This window comes from Sparus aurata, chromosome 21 (assembly GCF_900880675.1).
Source record: "Sparus aurata chromosome 21, fSpaAur1.1, whole genome shotgun sequence".
Classification (NCBI taxonomy): domain Eukaryota; kingdom Metazoa; phylum Chordata; class Actinopteri; order Spariformes; family Sparidae; genus Sparus; species Sparus aurata.
The window spans coordinates 11,539,405-11,559,434 of record NC_044207.1 but is presented as its reverse complement, the minus strand read 5'-3'; the positions used below and the strand labels follow the sequence as shown (position 1 = coordinate 11,559,434).

The 20,030-nt window shown below is 40.6% G+C and overlaps 1 protein-coding gene across 2 annotated transcripts in view; it reads right to left on the bottom strand.

The window, feature by feature from the left end:
* Window positions 1–20,030, bottom strand: part of LOC115572057 (MAGUK p55 subfamily member 7-like) — a 31,209-nt gene extending 11,179 nt beyond the window's left edge. Inside the window, exons 1-13 of one of the 2 annotated variants that reach the window (XM_030401832.1) lie at window positions 19,852–20,030; window positions 17,826–17,860; window positions 17,403–17,521; window positions 15,341–15,418; window positions 13,766–13,846; window positions 7,668–7,802; window positions 5,427–5,508; window positions 5,204–5,289; window positions 3,274–3,351; window positions 2,397–2,593; window positions 2,227–2,285; window positions 2,004–2,015; window positions 1,479–1,523 (exon numbers count right to left, since the gene is read on the bottom strand). In XM_030401832.1, the coding sequence (XP_030257692.1) occupies window positions 1,479–1,523; window positions 2,004–2,015; window positions 2,227–2,285; window positions 2,397–2,593; window positions 3,274–3,351; window positions 5,204–5,289; window positions 5,427–5,508; window positions 7,668–7,802; window positions 13,766–13,846; window positions 15,341–15,418; window positions 17,403–17,521; window positions 17,826–17,860; window positions 19,852–19,898 (1,054 nt within the window). In that variant the 5' untranslated portion in view covers window positions 19,899–20,030. The remainder of the gene's footprint in view (window positions 1–1,478; window positions 1,524–2,003; window positions 2,016–2,226; window positions 2,286–2,396; window positions 2,594–3,273; window positions 3,352–5,203; window positions 5,290–5,426; window positions 5,509–7,667; window positions 7,803–13,765; window positions 13,847–15,340; window positions 15,419–17,402; window positions 17,522–17,825; window positions 17,861–19,851) is intronic. The other variant, XM_030401833.1, reaches the window with a different exon arrangement.

Sequence of the window (20,030 nt, the reverse complement as noted above, 5' to 3'; positions counted from 1 at the left end):
GCTGTATAATCAACAATCTATTTTCATTAAAAACCTTAATGGGATTGTTTATCAGTAATTTTAAAATCTTTTTTCAGGTCTGTGATGTTTTGTTTATGTATGTGTAAGAATTCTGACGGTTGGTTCTAGCGAGGTTTTGTCAGCCAATAGTATAACACCGTTGGTATCAAGTGGTATCTGTGTTTCGTCAGCATCAACACTCTCCCTACACTCTCGTTGACAGACTGGCTGAGTTCTACAGTATATGCCCAGCATACTTTACTGCTCTAATGTTAGCTACCTAGTGTTAGCAATGTTAACTTTAGCTAGCCTTGACATCGTCAACATTTGCTAGCTAGGGTTGGCAACAACGTTAACTAGCACACAAACAACTTATGGGGGCAGATGCTCCCAGGAGGAGCACCAGGCTCTGAAGCCAGTTTTGTAATGGCCAAAACGTGTAATAACATCGTCACGTGATGAACAACGGCTCAAAAATACTTTTTCCCATAAGCTAATGTTGTTAAAGAAGGGGCTGTAAAACTGTAGATACATTTTTGTGGGGGCATCACGCCCCCACAAAAATGATTCGAAGTTAGCCAGCTCAATAGGCAGGAGGCTCTGGTGTGCTCGCTCTATGGGCCCCACAACACTGAAGATCCAGGTATGTTTATCACCGGGAAGTCGAGTCATTTTGGCTTCATGCACCACTGAGCAGCTTTCATTGGAATGAATGTGGCCCCATGTCCATGTGCCATGTTTTAATGTGACGTCCTTGGGCTGAAGATTCAAACAACAGCTGTGTTTTGATGTGAATGCAATAAAAGGTGGGAGATGGAACGGCACATTTATAGCAGCTGAATGCTATCAATAATACCTTTAAGTACAATTTCAAATGCATAAACTTTACTAATAACATATTTATATGTTTTTAGTATTGTTACTTTGACTTTAAAGATCATTGCACTCATATTCCACATCAAAGTGTGTTTACACGTCGGGGGAGTACTACTGCATATATGTAAAAATCATAAAGTGGCTCAGTGGCTAAGTTGCAGTGGTTAATGTAGGGACCAGGTTTTGGAAAGCAGTCAGCTAGTCCAGCATTTAAGGTCTGTAACACAGTTTAAAAACAAACTAGAAATATCACCCTTGTTATATTCCACACGTTCCTCTTACTTTTTAAAAAACCTACATTACCCACATTGAATCTTTGCCACTGAGTGACATCACTGGGGGCATTAATCAGATTCCAAGCAACTTCCTCTGGATCCACAAAAGGCTTTATATTGCTTTTCTCACATTTGCAGCATCACTCCCCAAGACCTGTAAACACACGTGAGTGTGTAAAATTGTTGGAGGTAACCTTTAAGTTAAAGATCTGCATACTTTTTCGACCACTGATATTCAATATATGCGGGTTGTTGTGTTTTCTCTTATCATACTGGTCCCTTTTCCAGTACCACTCGGATCAGCGTGGAACAAGTCGAACAACTCACCAATGTGGATCCCTGTTAAAGCACTGTAGTCGACATCTTCCATGACTGGAATAACAGGAAGAGAGAAAAGGGAAAGAGTGAGGAAATCGTGACACAAACCACAGGGGGATGATATCTGTGTTGCTCTGAAATTTCATACTCAAAGTATTAACATGTGTTCTGACCTAAATGTCTTAATATTTTGCTTTGGAACTTCAAATAATAGTTTTATGTAGAAATGATATCCACAGTTTAGACCTATTAATAACTACCTTACGCTTACAAAGTGATTGTTAGTGAAAAACTAGCACATTGCAGCGGGCCACACTTTAAACCTGCTTCTTTACAACTGAGGAACATTTAACAGAATCCTTTCCATTTTGGAAATGTGGTACGGGGAGCATTACACGACTGTTATTGTTGGATAACACACCTCTTAAATCTTTAAAAACCCCAAACCCAAAACCTTCAATACACACGCGCATGATATCATCTGAAATTATGCTGAAGGTGAGTTTTAAAAAGCCAAATTCAAACAGACAGTACCTTCGCCCTCATCTGCGGAGCATGTGGACAAAAAACAAAAGGCCGTGAGTACAACAGTAGGGCAGCGCAGCCCACCCATGACCTTGGCCGTGATCCTCAGACGTGACCCGTCCACCTCGCAGCTCAGCACTAAAGGAGCTCTGATCTGTTTATTGGGATGTGTTAAAAGGTTTTTATTCTTTTCAGGTGCTGTGGTTTTATTGAACAAATGTTGGCTCATCACCTGGTGGTTTGACTCGGCGAGGCCTGAACAGGGCTTGGGGTCGCTGCAGTGCAACTCTCCTGTAGAAATGTAACATTATTCTCAAGCAAAATGTCTTATAGATTTTATATTGCAGTGTATTAAAAAAATGAAAATATCAGTCACGGACTAAATGTGACACCTGTTATCACCTCTCGTGGAGCTGCCGCGAGGGGATGAGCCCTCCCCGAGCGTTGCCGTCCCTGAGGTGACAGGCCTGCCACCAGGTGTCGTCCTCCATGCTGACAACCTGGAGGACGTCGCCCCGTTTGAAGCCTATGGCTGCGTCCTTGCACGGAACGGCGGGATCGTCATCGGGATCGTAGTCAAAAAGAGCCCGCAAAAACAGCTGGGGGAAAGAACATCTGATTGGGTTTTGCCTTCAAACAGACAAACAGGTGAAAAAGAAATGTTCTATTCTGTGTATTTGTTCATTCCTCTCTTATTTTTCCTACTGCAGCTCCGTGAACTTCCTCTGTACCCTGGCGACGAACACACAACCTTCGTCTGGCGCTTTCTAACATGTGTTGGTGTCATTTTTGAGAAATGGCGGCGATCACAGGAATAATTTGTCTTAATCCTTTACAAATGCTCCGCGCTCTAACCGTTTCCAGCTTGGACATCCACTGCATGTATGTGCTGGCAGGGGTCCAGAATTCATCCTAAACAAAGGGGACGTTTGGAACTCCATCTTTTCCACACGAGGCGCTTGTATTAACCGCTAATATTAAATTGACTCGATGCGGCTCAACGCGCGGGGACATGTCACAAAATGCTGTAAATTGTGGAGCAGTTAGTGAGTGTCTTATCCTTGACTGTCTGATCTGAATTTACTTCTTGACAACGTGCTGCCGTCCTGACAGCACTGTGGCAAACACACAAAAAATATAACCAAACACACAAGATACCGCTGATTTCATCTCCTTTACTGAAACCAGGTGGGCAGCTCTCTCCACGCAGTCAAGTTGCATGCTAAACTAAAAAGGACTCACAGCACGAAATATGTGTAGTTAATAGCATTTACTTTACCTTCTTCTTATTCGATGCCATTTCTTCCTTGAAGGAGGCAGGAATGATTTTGAATTTGACTTCACCCTTTGAACAAGCCTGCACAGGAACAGTAGTGAGGAGTATGAGTTTGATGTTTTGGGAAAAGTTCCTGGGCTTTCTTGCTGAGACTCATCCGAGGAGACTGATGCAACTCTCACATCTATATGGTAACTGTTGAGCTACAGTCAGCCGCCGATTAACTTAGCTTAGCACTGCATACAGAATCGAAGCAGGGGGAAAGGAGCTGCCATAGTTCTTAGTAGAGGAGCATACCAGCACAGACCAGTTCAATAATCAACATATTAATATCATTTGTCGAAAATGGAAGAGTAAGAACGGAGAGTAACATAGACGATTTCTTGGTAGATTTGTAGTGAGACGACTATTTCCCCCTATTTATAGTCTATATTTAAGCTGAGGCCCGTGTCCACATAATGTTTTCATCAGAGCGGCGGTGTCTTTTTGTCAGTTGTTACCAATAAGGAGACAGCGTCTGCAACAGCGTGCGGCCGCCTTGTCAAAAGCACTTTTAGTTGAACGCTCCTGGAGGAGAAGCTTGCTCTGAACTTTCCTGAGCTTCATCAGCCAGAGACTCATCATAACGGAGACAGAGCAGCCCATCTGTAGGAGCAGATCGTCCATACACAGAATGTTTAGTGTTAAGCTTAGTGTTTAGCTTTTATCCCCGTACACATCATCAGCTGCAATGTCATTTTTTTTTTTTTAAAGTTGACTGCACTTTAAAAAAATCAGGAAACCAATTAGCTCAGGATTATCAACTAAGGTAGACTAGTACATTTAAGTTGTGCACGCTAAAACGTTTTATCAACTTGAAATTATTAGTCTACCCTACTTGAAATTGGTTTCCTTGATTTTTTTTTTCCAAAGTACAGTAACTTAGTCAGATTTTATAGTGTCTATCAGCGCTCTGTATCCATAGCATCAGCATGCAGAGCCTTTTCCCCTCGCACCTTGAAGGCATTTCAACCAGGCTCTCCCACACGATAAAATCTGACAAAGTGACCAAAACTACCAAGTAGAATGGACTCATAATTTTAGCTTTAGCATAAGTTTAGCTTGTACAACTTTATTCATTAGATTTATTAGTCTACTTTACTTGGTAATTCTGAGGTGATTGGTTTCCTGAGTCAACTCAAACTTTTAAAACTCACAGTGTAATCACTGTAAGACACCTTATGTGGACCAGGCCCAAAGCTCACCAATTCTGGGTTGTAGCTTCATATTCCATTCCAGGATAGGAGTGGGGAAATTGTGACAGAAAGACAGAACATAAATGAAAAAACTCTACTGACAAACATTGTTTGTGTAGCCAAAACTTGATTGGTCTTAATTCTCTGTGTCACAGAGCTCCACTGTTGTCCCAACAAAATCAATGATCCACAGTGTTGCAGAGGACGATGATGTTCCTCGATCATTATTACCATCTGCAGTGTGGTTATGGTTTAGAATCAATCCCAAATACACACAAATACACATTGTGCTCCTGTACACACTCACAATAAACCAGATGTAGATTAGTCCACAACAGGAAATAGTCCCAAACAAACGTTTTGATGTAAAGTAACATCAGCTAAACAGTGCAGTGGCCAGTTGCTTCAGGAAATAGCTGAGATTTTCTTTTCTTTTCTTTTTTTCTGTTCTGTTCTAGAAAAAGAGTCCACGTATGTGACTTTTTTAAGAAGTTTCACATCTTCACAGTAAAAAAAAATAAAAGGGGGGGGGGAGGTTGGAGCTGAGAGCCACAGACTTGCTGGAGAAATTGAAAGGCATTGACAGACTGACTGATGCCTCGAGCAAAAGAAAAATATGGAAAAATATAAAACAGCCAGCCTTATCTTTTACAACGCTGAAGAAAACAATGTGACCGAACAGCACAGGTGAGACTAACCAGGAGAGGAAGGATTTCCTTTGGCTTCCTGTGCTCCAGTGAGATTCCGTTCACCTCCTTCAGCTCATCTCCTTCATGGATCAGGCCTTCAAAATGTTGGACATACATACGGACATTTGTACCACATCCTCCTCTCTATGCACCATGACAATGTCACTACACCCTCATGTAAAGGTACAGGAAAGTACAGAATGGACACAAATAAGGTTTATCATAAGCTTACCACTTTTATCAGCTGCGCCTCCTCTCATGATCCTCGCCACGACAATAGCCCCGGTGGATTTGTCTTTCTTAATTGTTGCCCCCTTGAAGACAGTGATTGGTGAAAAAAAAAGAAAAAAGGATGATGCGCAGAGGCAAAGAGGTCAAGCATGGACAGTGAAAACAACACGTTGATTTGATTACAGCGCAGACAAGCTTCTTCATTCCACTGAAGGCTATTTGTATCAAGACGGGACCATTTAGCCGGCTGCCTTCATGTAACACACAAAGCGCTGGAAAAGGTTACCCAAATCAGCATTATTTTCAACAGATGTTGTTGATGTGGAGCAAATCGCAATGGAAAGAGCATCTTATGTAGTTGACTACAATCAGCTCACGCTCGGGTGTAACCCCGTTGTCTGGAAAAACGGGAACATGCTGGATCGATCAAAGAGACTGTGTCAGAAAGAGGTCAGTCCCCTTCCAATCTAGTTTTGGGATCAATACAAAAGTGTGTTCTTTATTATTGGTCCTCTGCACATTTCCCCCCCGAGAGCTCAACCACTAACGCACCAGCGTACATACACTGACAAAAAAAGGCCATCATTAAGTCAATTATTATCACGTTTACCCCTAAAAACAAATTTTTCTTAAAACAGATTCAACCCATCTCCGCCACAGGGGTTGTGTTTTTGGCTGCTGCCTGTTTGTCTTTCAGTTAGCAGGATATCTACAAAACCTGTTGACAGATTTCAGTGAAATTTGGTGGAAAGTAAGACTAACGGCGAAGAAACAAACGCTCAGCCTCTGATGTGGGTCCAGGAATTTTTTTAAAGGAATTTCTAACTTTGTGCTTGAGGGCATTTTTGAACATTTCTGATATATTTTAATGAACCACTGGAGCCACTTGAATGAAAAGAGATCTGGCAGATATTCCCCACAACTGTCCATCACTCTTTGAGTTTTAGATTTTGATCCAGATGCAGATAAAAAAAAAAAAAAAATTAGAACCTTTTCTTTTATTATCAAAATAAGAAATTTAGAGGATTTTGCAGCATTTGGCGAGCAAGTATGCGCTCTTTGTACTTTGACAAGTTTTCAGTCCAGTTTCACTTGATCCAGGAAATTTATAGAAATAAGTGACAATGGCTTGGAATACGGCTGCTTGAAAATGAGCGATGATTAAAGACTTTGAAACGGTGCTTGATTTCCATCAGAGATAGAAGTGAAATCATCCCGATCCGTCTAAATGCTGCTCCAGAGAACTCAGGTTTCGCAGTGCACACTCATGCGTAATATGCACGAACTCAGAGAGAAACACACCAAACAATGCTGAAACCATGTTGTGCTTCACAGCAGATATATGGCAACAAAGATGTGGAAGAGTTGATGAGGTAAATTCCTGGTTGAGCAGCAGGCCAGACCCAAAGGTGATCCAGGCTGCTGCTGGAACCTGTACTTCTGTTCCCTGTCACTCCAGAGCCTGTGGGCCTGCTACACCCTGGCATACAGGGCTGCAGCAGTCACGCTGTTTGACGACATGATATAAATTCAGTCATTACAGAAAACTTCAGCTGAGTCCCCGGGGTATGTTTACTGCTTTGAACTGCCTGTGTGTGTCAGATGTTTTTTTGGATGGACAAATTACACTTGTTTAAGTCCATTTTCCCTGTTACATGGTTGTCTTAACTTAAACACAAGCATTTGTGTTGGTTTTGTGTGCATTATGAGGCCACGTAGAGCAAATCAGACACAGGCTGACATGTAGTCAAGTACAGTTGCACCTATTTTTAGAAGCTTTTTGAGAATTCACATAAGGAAAGGTGGGAAATACATTTTTTCTGTTGATGAGGGTTAACTGAACTTTTGCTGCAAGAGCTGTGACAACAATAGAAATGAACTTTTTCAGTATTTACTACAGACTTGACATTTTTCTAACTGAGAGGTTACGCATATGATTCCACTGGAAAATATGCACATTTGCTTTTTCACAAGCGTTAGATGAAATTGATAGATGCCACTCACGTTTGTAAAAGAACATGAACATGCTGCTCAGGTGGTTATCTTAGCTGAGCATAATAATAATTAAATAATAATTTGGAAAAAGGGGGAAACTGCCTCTGTTCAAAGACAGAATTAGCGTAAAGTACCAAAGCTTATATATCAAGTATCAAGTATCGTTTCTGTTGTTTTTGTCCCCATTTACATCAGTTGTCAGAACACTTATAACCTCAACCTTTGAAACATGAAGACGTGTACTGACCAGGGGCTCATTGGTTTTGACCAGACTGACAATTTTGACCGAATCCTCGTCCTCGTCCAGCACATCGTCAGGTATCGGTGGCAGAGTGGGCTCAAAGTCTCTCTGAGCAACAGTGTCGTGGACGGACAGCAGACTCTGTGAAGGAAACACAAATACAGTGAAGGTGTTGATCTGCATTCCCATAAGTCACTTTAAATTCTAGATCCTGCGAACAGATGTGACGCTGGGGATAGTATTCTCTAAAGCAACTCACTTTATATGGAAACTGGCAGCGGCCAGCAGAACACTCCAAACAAAATGGAAATCGGGGTGTTGGCTGTCAGGCTGCTGTCGAGTTTGGCGTTGTGAACGAACCGAAAAAACGAATGTCACCAGTTTTACCAGAGCAGGTTCAAAACAAACTTTTACATCGACTGGCCAGGCTAAAGATGGTTAAATGTAATCGATAAGGTTAAAAGTCACTCAAACAACAAATGCAACCAATCCCTGTTGACTGATTAAAGGTGACTGGGTTAAATTCCAACAAGTCCGGCAGTCGTTTCTCTACTCACTGCAGCAGCTGAATCCAAACACAGCCCTTTCTTCTCGGTGGCAAACCTTCACCTTTGCCCGTGCCAACATGACAAATTTGATTTAATTTGGAATATACTGCCAGCCTTTGGGCCACCTGAAATCAGCCCCCCACACTTCTTACAGTGCCTCCGCCTGCAGTCGTGCTGGCTCTGCTCAAACATGACAAAACTCCTTTTCCAATGCAGGACTGTGAATTGATATATGACTCACTATCAATGCCCAGACAGTTCGTTTAAGTTCATTCTTTGTTAACTTTGGCAGTGCGAAAACAGGTTTGTTTGCAGAAAAACAATATTCTGGATAAACGTTAATCTCTCACCGTGAGTACAATTCCCCCCGAAAAGTGAATTTACTGTAATAAGAACGAAAGAGAAGAGGGGGGGAAAACATCTGCTCATCAACTCAATTTTAACAATCAGCCAATCCATCTGTCAGTTAGTCTACTTGTTATCCCCGTGTCCGTCGACAGTCGCTCTGCTCAGAAGCTGCCAGCGCGTGAGCAATGTGTCTCTGGCCACTTTCAGAGACAGGTTTTCAAAAAACAAACATTCATTTACAGAATATTAAACCTGGAGTTTCTCATAAGTATGTGTGAGCGCGAGCGACGAGGCCAAGAACAAACAGGTCATTAAGACTGTTTAAACAAACCTGTTAGTTCTCGGCTGGCTTCAGCTCCTCATTAAGAAAAGCCACGACTTCTGCAGCTCACTGGAAAACCATACGCTCTGTGTGTGTGTGTGTGTGTGTGTGTGTGTCTGAAATATGACTGTCAGCACATCTAAAATAAGGAAACATGCATTTGAGTAGTCTGGGCCTCCGCATGAGCGAACACTAATAAACATTACTAGGGAGTAGATTAGCTTCAATGCCAGTGTGTTTAATGGATGTCAGCACCTCTCAGTGGGCAGAACGATGATGAGGTGAAATCAATTTAAATAAAATTTACAGTCGGATTAATTTGTCAATTTGTGCGACCCAAATGAGAGCTGAATGTAGGAAACAGAATACTACAGGCCGTTTGATGTGTGTGTTCAGCCTCCTGAATGGCATCAGAATGGCTCAGATGAAGCGTGAGTGCATGGTGAATTAGTTTGTCAGACTACAGTTCCAGTGTTCGCCATGTCAGGAGATGACTGAACCGCACCATTCACGGGTAGGTTTCTTTTATTTCTAGTGATTCATCTGGGCATTAAAGTTGAAGGAAGCAAAACAACATCTTCAGAGTGAATCACATTCTCGCTCCATAAATGGTCCGTGTGAATGGCAATTACAGGAGATGCTTCAGTGATAAAAAACTGAACTCTGGCACAATTTGGGGTAAAATTACAGAGGTTAAGAAGCCGTGTGAGGGAATCGTTCAACATGCCTGTAAACACACTTATTTGTTTCCTCAGAATGAGAAGAGCAGAGAAGGGTGATATCACTGTCGTGTCTGTTTTTTTTGGAAGCTAGTTGCCAGTTAGCTTAATAAGCGTAGAATAAAAGTTGGAAAAGGGGAAACATTAGCCTGGCTCTGTCCAAAATGATACAATCTGCCATACAGCACCTCTAAACCCCAACGAACTAGCTGCAGCTAACTAGTTAGTTAAGCTCCGTACAGCTAGTTGCCCGAAGTGGATTTGAGTAGCCGCTATCACCTCTAGAGATACAAAGTGGCATTACGAGACAGGGTGGTCTGGGGCTAGCTGGTTAGCATGTTAACTTTAATAGATATTGCTTCAATACAATAAACATCATTGACAAAATGTCAGAACTGGTATTTGCTCACTTTCTGTTGATAATTAAGGTTAGTTTATGAATGTTTTAAATGAAATTCTCTCTATAGATATATTTTTAAACCCTTAATTCATACACAAAGCCACGTGTGTGTTTTATTTGCCCCAAAGCTGTTTTTCTGCTTTTGCAGGGCAAAGCTAGCTGTTCCCCCTGCTCTGAATCTCTCCGCAAAGTTAACGGTTCTGGTTGTAATTTCATATTTACAAGCTTCTTGTTTAGCTCTCAGCAAGCAAATGAAAAAAGACAGATTTCTTTACATACATTACATATTGTTATTAATTTACTGTTTGTTTTTGTTTAAAGAGTTTTTAACATATTCCATCATGTAGATAATCACAGAGGTGTTTTTAACTAGCAAGGTTAGCCCGTCAGCTAGCCTAGCGGGTAGGGGAGACTGGGGTAAGTTGAGCCACCCCTTGTTGCTGGTAAACGGTAAAAAACATTGATCATGTGACCAAATATTTAGGAGAAAGGCATCATTTCATGGAGTCTGTGAAGGTAAGAACCACATGGGTAAAGTGGTTAGACATTTATTTCCAAAAATATTTTTCACTCTTGAAAGTGAGGGGGGGAGGGGAGTAGGGATACGGCTCAATTTAGCCCCATACACAGGGTAAATTGTGCCACAAGACCACTTTTTTTGGACATGCTATATTATCGAAACAGTTATGTTTACACTCATTCTGTTTGTTTGAAGGGATGCACAACATCCTGAAATATATGCAGATATATTAGTTAGTGACAAAACAATGATTGCCTTGATGTAGTGATCCTAAATATGAAAAATGGCTCATGTTACCCCAGTCTCCCCTATCCTAAAAATGTCTGCATATACACATAATAGTTCTCTCCTCTCTGATATGTGATTTAAATCCTTTATCTAGCAACGAGGTCAGAGGTCCACTTTTTGCGTGCACAAGACGGTGTATGTCATTTTTGGCAGCTCATCCAAGCACTGAGTGTATAAGCGAGCTGTAGTGGCCTAACGTTTGCGTGAGGCTAGCTAACATTACTAACAATTATGTATCTAACGAAAGGATCAAACATTTTAAAAACAATATATACAAAAAATGTATTTTAACGAAGTTATGGATGAAGAAGCAGTAACTATAGATCTTCTAGATAGCCTGTCAGCTAGGCGAACTGACATGCCAAACTCACTAGCTAAAAACACCTATGTGATTTGATGATGAAAAATGCTGAAAACAATATACACTAAAACAAACTGGAAATTATTAACCCATAAGGACCCAGACACATTTCTCCTTAAAGGAAAATTATGGGGGGCATAAAACAGACTAAATAGACCACATTGAACACATTTCTGACATTTTTTTCAAAATGCCACCCACCACTGTCAGAGATCTGAAATGTTACATATATGTCACATTGGGCGTTAAGAACCTGGATAATTTCTCCATCAATGAAAATTATGGAGGACATAAAACAGACTAAATAGACCATATAGAACACATTTCTGACATTTTTTTCTCAAAAAATATCAAGGATACCTCCCTAGTGTCAAAGATCTGTCAGTGGGTGTTAATAGTAAATTCATTCCTCATTTGAAAATAAATCATCCATCGTCTTTTTTGGTTCTAAAACAAAGCATTGTCTTGTGATTTGCGTTTCCACAATATTATCATTTTACCTGTTAGGTTTAACAACAAAACCCTTAACAGCACAATTTTGATTTATTTCATAATACAAAAGTTTGCAAACTGAATTAAAAAAAGGACTGCCCATTCATATTGGAGGTCTTCTCAACAAGCCACTGTAACTGTAGAAAACTGAGCAACAGTGTTTTTCTGGTCATGTTTTTCTGTTTGGTAGCAAAGATTATAACTTTACCTCTTAGGTGTAACAACAAAATCTTTTCATATTTGTTTTCCAACACAAAAATGAATACATTTGCAAAAGTCTGCAAATTGAGTCAAATTTAAAAAATACCTCATATTGGAGGTCGTAATACGTTACTGTAGCTGTAGAAAACTGAGCAACAGACTTGTAAACTTGTAAACACAAAAAAGTGTAATAAAAAAAAGTTTGTATTCTCAGGACCATGTTTGAACCATTGTTATTAACATGTGTGGCAGCTAAGCCTTGGTCAAATGGAAAGATTTGAAACAATTACTTTTCTGAATGAAGCAAAGATGCATGTCGCATTTCTCACAAAGTGTGGTGGTTGCACTGATTTTGCAGAATGTTCAATGGCCATGCCTGTTGCATTTCACAGGCCAGTGTGCAACCTGGTCTACGTGAACATCACCTGGAACTCCAACACAAACTCTTTTGGGAGGTGGTGGTGGAGATGTGTCATTGTCCTGGGTAGTTGTATTTTGCTGTCCAGGGTTTATCTTTGTTTGAGGTACTTCATCTAAATCACCTGATTCACTGCAGTCTGAATCACTAGACTCACTTGACTCATCATTCTCCATGTCTTTGGGAGTGTAATCACGGTCTTCAAGGTCTTCATCTGAGCTACTTTCACATCCCTCACTGTCGTCCACATGGATGACTGCAAATGCATCCTGAACACTGTATCGATTATTATCCATACTGCAGATACAATTAAATGACATTTTTCAATAAATGTTTTAAAATGTTTTATTATTTATTTATTTTAATTACATTTTCAAATAATATAGGTTGGAAAAAAGTGATATAGGGTCTGTTTATTTTATTTACTGATGGGCAAAAATTGTTTCCTTACATATTTCATTAATAATTGGATTCATTTAATGTTTTTTTGTTTTAATATGCTTTAAATTTAACAATATAAAATATATTAACAAAATATCATTGAATAAGTTAAGTTAACTGAGCAGATCTTAATATATTTTTCTTATTGTGACATATATGTCACATTGGGTTTTCCATGACAATTTTAAGGTTAAACGTCCGATGTGACATATACGTCACAACGATATTTTCCTGACTTTTTTTATGTCACCTTGTTCATGACAAGTGTTCACAACAGGTTAAATGTAATAAAGGACATGTTATGTTTGCATTACAATTCTTAAATGGTTTGAATCTTACCTCTGGCTACCCAAAACAAGCTATTTAAATTTAGCTAGCTCTGCCGCTAATCGTAACCTGGCACACAGACATCTTGGAAATGTTGTTATGGGAAGACCAAATCACATGACCTGTCACATGACCCACCAGGATGTTAAGTATGTGTCACTCTGGGACTTCATGAGTTAAAATCAAGGATAAAGCTGCTCATAGAATTTTCCAGAACATTTAAAGGACGTGTGACACCTGTGTCACGGTGGGTTCTTATGGGTTAACAACATATGTGAACGGAATAAAGGGAGTAAGTTACGAAAAAAAGAGCACTGATCCAACTACAGACATGTACTGTAGAGTTAACACTGGAAGAAAAAGGAAGTGCGGTTCATAAAGTGAATATGCACTTTGTCACACTATATTGTGCAATTGGAGAGTTGATTAGTAAACCTCTAAAGTTGCAGTTTCATAAGGAAACTTGCAACAAGCCAGATTGGTTGCATCTCTCTTTTTCTAATGTTTGTGTTAAGCTAAGCTAAGCAAAGCTAACTAGCTGCTGGCTGTGGTTTCATATTTATTAATCTTGTCCCAAAACTAGATCTTTCGACAGTGTGCTCCTGTGGTGGACATGATGTTATTTGACTGGACAAAGGACTTGGCTGAGGGAGTCCTGGACTGACACACACAAGCTTGAAGCTAAAGGAACACACCACCAGGAAGGGAATAGGCTTCACCTTGAAGTGGGGTTGGGAAAAGAGGGCAACCAGTTCTTTGACTTCATCGCTCCAGCCTTGGTGTATCAGCTCCTCCGCCAACTGGAAGCAGAGGAAAAGAGGAGAGGCAGGATATGTTTTTTTTATAATTAGAGGTATACATTTATATCATGGCCTAAATGAGGTTTGCTGTAGTCTACATCGTGCTACCCAAGGGAGACAGAGAAACGTGCAGAGAGTCAAAGAGGTTCTGTCATATTAAACTTCATGTGCAGTGACACATCATCAACCCTGTCCTTCTACACTGTCATACGGCCCCATTCACCTCACTGGGACTTTGCTTTTCTCTTCTTCGCGTTGACCGTTTGTCCCTGTTCCTGTTTCGGTTTTGTGTCTTCTAGCCACTGTCGGAAAAAAGCTCCCGAATATTCAAGGCTACACGACAGCTGTGGCGACAGCTAAAACAGAGCAGCCTCGGCTGTCAGCGGCAAGTGAGGAGGCGGAGGAGGGTGACTGTGTGCAGTCGCCCGTCTTGTCAAGCATATTACTGTAATGACTTCTACTGCTTCAAGATGTCGAGGCACACTCCAGAGACACAATGCATGAAGGTCATTAGTTTCCACTGTGAGCAAACAGAAGCCTCTCTGAAGGGAAACAGACCTATGGTTTGGCCCTTCCAGTAGGTCCTGATGATTTAAGCCAGGCAGAGAGTGGCTGTCGAACCAAATCTGAGGCGAAGGGAGTGAAGGAAAGGAGACGAAGAGGGGTGAGGGGTGAGGGGGAGAGGATAGGGGTAGATAGACGGTATGGAAACATGGCGGGAGTTACATTACGTAGGGTTTACATTAGAGAGAAGATAACGGAAAGCAAACGGAGACAAAGGGAAAGAATATAGAAAGGGGAAGAATAGAAATAATGGAAGGAGAGGGTGGTTCGGGGATGGAGAGAAGAAAAGATGGAAGCAAAGCGTAAGGGAAAAGCGTCAAAAGAACATCCTTGTTTAACACTTTGTCCAGAAACAAGAGGGGAAAAATGAGGAAATGATGGTGGAACGTGACCAAGATGGTTCAAAGAAGATAGCGGGATGAAATGGAAATATAAGAATGATGAGTTGGTGACAGGAATGAAGAGGACTGGAAAGTGAAATATGAAGGGGAATAGGGACCGGTCGTGCCGTTTTCAGTCGCAGCAGTAGTGGGAGTGCTCTCTGTCACTTCATCTTAAATCTGAAATTAATTATATTCCTCCAACCTGAAACGTTAGACTACACACAAAATGATTTTAGCAGCCTTTTGCTCGGCACTGTCCTCGGTGACCTAACTCCTGGCACACAGTTACAGAATGATATCTGCTGTCAAACACAGCCTTTCAGGCAATAATCTCCGAGGTGACAGAACTTTGAGTTAACATTTCATAATTCAGTACACATGGGGAGGAATGCGCGTTCCACTCGTGCTTCTGTGTGACAGGAAAGTCGTCTGTATATCAGAGGAAACAGTTTGAATGATGAAAAATCTTCCCCGTTCCCTCTGCCGTCGAGCTGTCATCCTCAGCAGCGTGTCTATCTGCAAAAGATGTTTGGAGGGAGTCGCTTACATCTGAGGCCAGACTCGCTGCGTGCTCTTGGACGGGGATGGGGCTTCGCTTCTCAAACCGCTTCAGACGCTCATGGATCTGTTAGGAAAGTATCACAATAAAAGTTTTCTCTGCAGCAGAAAAGGCACTCTCTGAAACTTCTACTGCGAATATGAAGTACTAAGTACAAAGCTGCTACTACTATTCTACTAGGCTACTAATTACATTAATTTATTAAATAATTCAAATATAATTAAAGGTGCAGTATGCAGTTTTGTAGAAGACATTTTCAGAGAAGAGAAACTGATAAAAGCAAACTGTCCTAAAAGGTGAACACAATTTCTTACTATTTTATTTAGTTTATTTTAGAAAGACTTCTCCAAGAACCCACCTTTCTAGCATCAAACAATGCCCTCAATGACTTGTATATATGGAAATATATGGGGAGTACTTTACCTAAGTACAAATTTGAGGTACTTTTTTGAATATTTCTATTTAATGCTACTTTATACCTTTTATTCCTCTATTTTACTTTATACTCTACTACATTTATTTGAATACTTAAGTTACTAGTTAATTTGCAGATATAGTTTGAGGATTATTGATTAAGATTAAACTTCATCGGTGCCCAAGGGGAAATTCACAAACTTTACCAGAATAACTGCTAACTGCTGACTAACTTTAGCTGCTGTTGGCTAGTTAGCTTGGTAAGCTCATTGAGCGCTAGCGGAGCTCGGATCCCCAGGGGAGTGCTGAGCTGTGTTCCAATATTCATACTTCCATGGGTACACTTAAACGTAGTACACTATCCGCACTTACTAAGCAGATTTCAGCAGGTGAGTGTTGTTCCAAATCTAATACTCTGTGGTGCACTTACTGGAAATTACGATCGCGACAGCCGCTGCGGCTCGTCACCCGCCAAAAACATTCCACTTTGACGGTGAACAAAAGACATCTACGACTTTACTTTTTAACAATTACAATCCTACAATCCTGCAATATGGTCCTACACTTCTTTTTGCCGCAATCGATATCGGAACACCCTAAGTACTCAAACTAAGTATAGTAAGTACGGTAAGTATGGATATCGGAACATGGTCTTGGAGTTCACACCGCTAGCACAGGAGCTTTGGAGCAGCACAGGCCGGGGCTAGCTGGTTAGCATGCTAACTTCAGTAGATATCACTGTAACACAATACGAGGCATATCTAACATAACGTCAATACTGTTATTTCTTCACTCTTTGTGGATCGTTTGAGTTAACGTTTCAATTTCTTTAACTAAAATTCTCACATACTGCAAGTGGTTAAAGGAGTACTATATAGTTCTGGGGAAGACATTTAAATCAGGAGAGGAGAACGACTTTCATTCAGACTTTTTATGGCTAAATACAATAATTAAACAAACTCTCTCTGTTTTCATGACTGAATAAACTGTTTAAACAAACTGACATTAAAGGACAACACAATTTATACTGTTTTACTTTGTTTACATGTGGCGGACCCTGCCACCTTTCTAGCTTCAAACAGCGTTCTGGGACGTTATTTTCCCCTGAGAACAGAAGATTTCCTGAGAGTGTCTTACTACCTCATTAATATTGTAAATATTAGAATCTTGAGTTTGTATTTAATCTCCAAAGCTTCATATAGCCTCTTCAATGCATCAATGATTATAATGCAATAATATATTATATAATTAGATATTGTATTATATTATATCTGCATATTGAGTAATTGTATCAACTTTAAGTATATTTTGATGCTAATAATACTTTTGAACATTTGAAAAACACAACTTTATTCAGAGTATTTCTACACTATGGTATTTCTACTTTTACTTTTACTAGTTCTTCTGAGTAGCGCTGAGTAATTATAAAATAGTAAGAAGCCCTTCTTCCTGTCTTACTATATAAAACATTATGGCATTTTGTGGTTACTGTGGATTATTTATGAACATTTTGCTGGTAATACTTCTGTACTTTTATTTCTGTAACACTTCCAACCTGCAGACGATAGTGCTGTTTTAAAAAACAGATGCTGTGACTGAAATTTGTGGGAGCAAACAAGCTTGGATGTGTCTTCACCTTAAAGAGCAGGTGGAGCTTCTTCTCCATCAACATGCTGTGGAGGAACCTGTAGTCCTCCTCTCTGTCTGTATGAGACTCCGTTCCAGACATCACTGATGATAGCAGCCTGCACACGCCTGGAGGAGGAGGAGGAGGAGGAGGAGGAGGAGGAAGACATGCCAGCACATAAACACACATCAATATGTACTCCACCTGAGCCTGTTACTCTTTTACAGTGCCTGTTTTGGAGGTTACGAGGTGAGGTCGAGAGCCCAAGAAGAGAGGTCAAAGGTTAACTTGAAGGTGTGCTGAAAAGCCTCCCATGGGTTCAGCCTTTAAAAGAGTCACTGTTATTGGGATCATTGCTTTTATTTACCAGTTCTGTGAGTATTTTATCTATTAGGCCCGGACAGGGGAGGTGGAAAGGGACTTTGGACATACCTCTGTGTTCTGTTCTGCTCAGCATCCTCCTCACTCTGAGAAATGGAAAGAAAATTTCAACAAACATTAAAAAACAGTTCATATATTCAAAGTAAGTTATCTGCTTCAGTGTTTCTTTGGTTTTATCAGCCAAGACAGAGAAAGAGAAATGACTAGAGCAGGAGAGGAAATGTATTTGTTGCTCACATGGTATGTAAAAGATGCTTCTTATGAGATATTACTGCCCCCTAATGCTGATATGCAATATTTCAACATTAAGGTGATACACTCTTCCACCAGGTCAGGGGGTCAGAAACCTTTACTAGCAAAAGAGCCATTTTTGCCCATGTCAATCAGCAAAAAAAATAAAAAAATAAATAAAAAAATCTGTCTGGAGCAGCAAAACACATTTGTGTCAAATAAACAGGTAACACTGCATAAAAAGTCTAAATTCGCCTGTCAGGATTATCACCAGGCCTGAATGAGCGTTCATTGATGTTTTCACATGATGTTGCAGCTCTGCAAAGGGATACTTGTGCTTAGAAAGTACTTGAACATTGCATTTCCATTTCAAAGATGTCATGTTTTGGTGCATGTACAAAATAAAAAGTGGTCTCCTTTGATCATAAATAAAACATATAGCGGCAGCCTAGTATAAAAGTAAAAAATAAGAATGAAAATAAGAAAACACAACAGTTTCAAATCTATTTTGAGTCCATTTCAGTGTGAGTTAAACCTTCTTAAATCCCCGGCCACATACAACAATAAACCCTCGGGCTTGAGCATAAAACACAATGATATTAGCTCATAGAACAGATACAATTCTGTGTGTGTAGGCTACGTAGCTATTTCTACTGTGGGAGAGTCACTGAGGGCCTAAAAGGGTGATGATAAAAAAAAAAACAAAAAAAAAACATCATTCATTTCAATGTAAAATGTCAAAGCCAGAGGGATAATAAATGAAATTCTTGTTATAATAATTTGGATTCAATACCTTCAATAAGTGTAACACACAAGTTTATGTCAAACACATTCTAAGCAGAGCAAATCCATCTTCTGTTCAAACAAACAAGCAAACCTTAAAATGCACTCACCACAGACCGTCCAGTCCATTAGGCCCGGTTCAGGCAAGCCATATCGCTTAATGTCTGAAGAGCATGAGCTGCATTTGAACATCCACTTGTCGGTAGAGGCTCTATAGTGTTTGACTGGCCGGATTGTAAAAGAGACTGTCTCTTATTGAGTCGATATGTGTCAGGTTCTGACCTAAATCAAGCCAGCGGGCAATCAATGCAGCAATCAAAGAGCAATGGGCGTAATGTCAGCCTGCACCAGATCACTCCCCACATACGACTGTCGCCATTTTAACTGAAGCTGAGGTCAGCAGATGCATCCTGTTCACTAACATTTTATTCATTTTTTTGCTTTAAAAGACTGATTTCACACTTTTCTCCACGGTGATAAATACCTAGAGGTTTTAAAGGTGCACCATGTCAGGAAATGGGTTAACAGGAACACCTCAACAATCACAGCAGGTGAGATTCGAGGGTGATGCAGCTACACCTGTTAACTGCCTTCAGGTCTTTCTATGAGGGCCGTGAGCTGTGCAACAGCACAGTATCACTGTGACCTCTGACCTCTGTGTGAGTAGATAACTGAGCCTTCCATTTAGGGACCAAGACACACAAAGTGGCTCCTTTAACCTCCACCTGTAGAGTCTGATACTATACAATATAACGGCTCAGCTTTAATACATGTCCTAAATGTGAGTTCAGGTTGTGTCGACATAAAATCATGTAAAATCAGTGCTTGTGGTTTTTACTGAGCTCACAGCGAGAGGACGTTTTCTTCTGGGCTACACACACTGAGAGGCGTTTTATAATTGTCACAAACGTAGACTTTATGGCACAATATTCGATTATATTAAACTGCAAAGGGCATATTTAATAATGTGATGGAGTAAATGCAGAAACAGAGCTCCATCTGTTGCTCGTCTGAACACTGAGCAGACAATTAGGCGTGTCTCGTTGCCTCAGTGTCAACATACCGAGTAAGTAGAAGAAGACATTGTGGAGTATGCTCGCCTCCGAGCATTCACGTCTAGAGACGACGGAGCAGACCAGCGGACAGACTGTGGGTGTGTCCCGTAAAGCGTCCAGCCAACGGGATGTGGACGGAGAGGAGGAGCCCTCAGCAGCAGCGAGCCGTGTTTCAGCTGCGTCACGT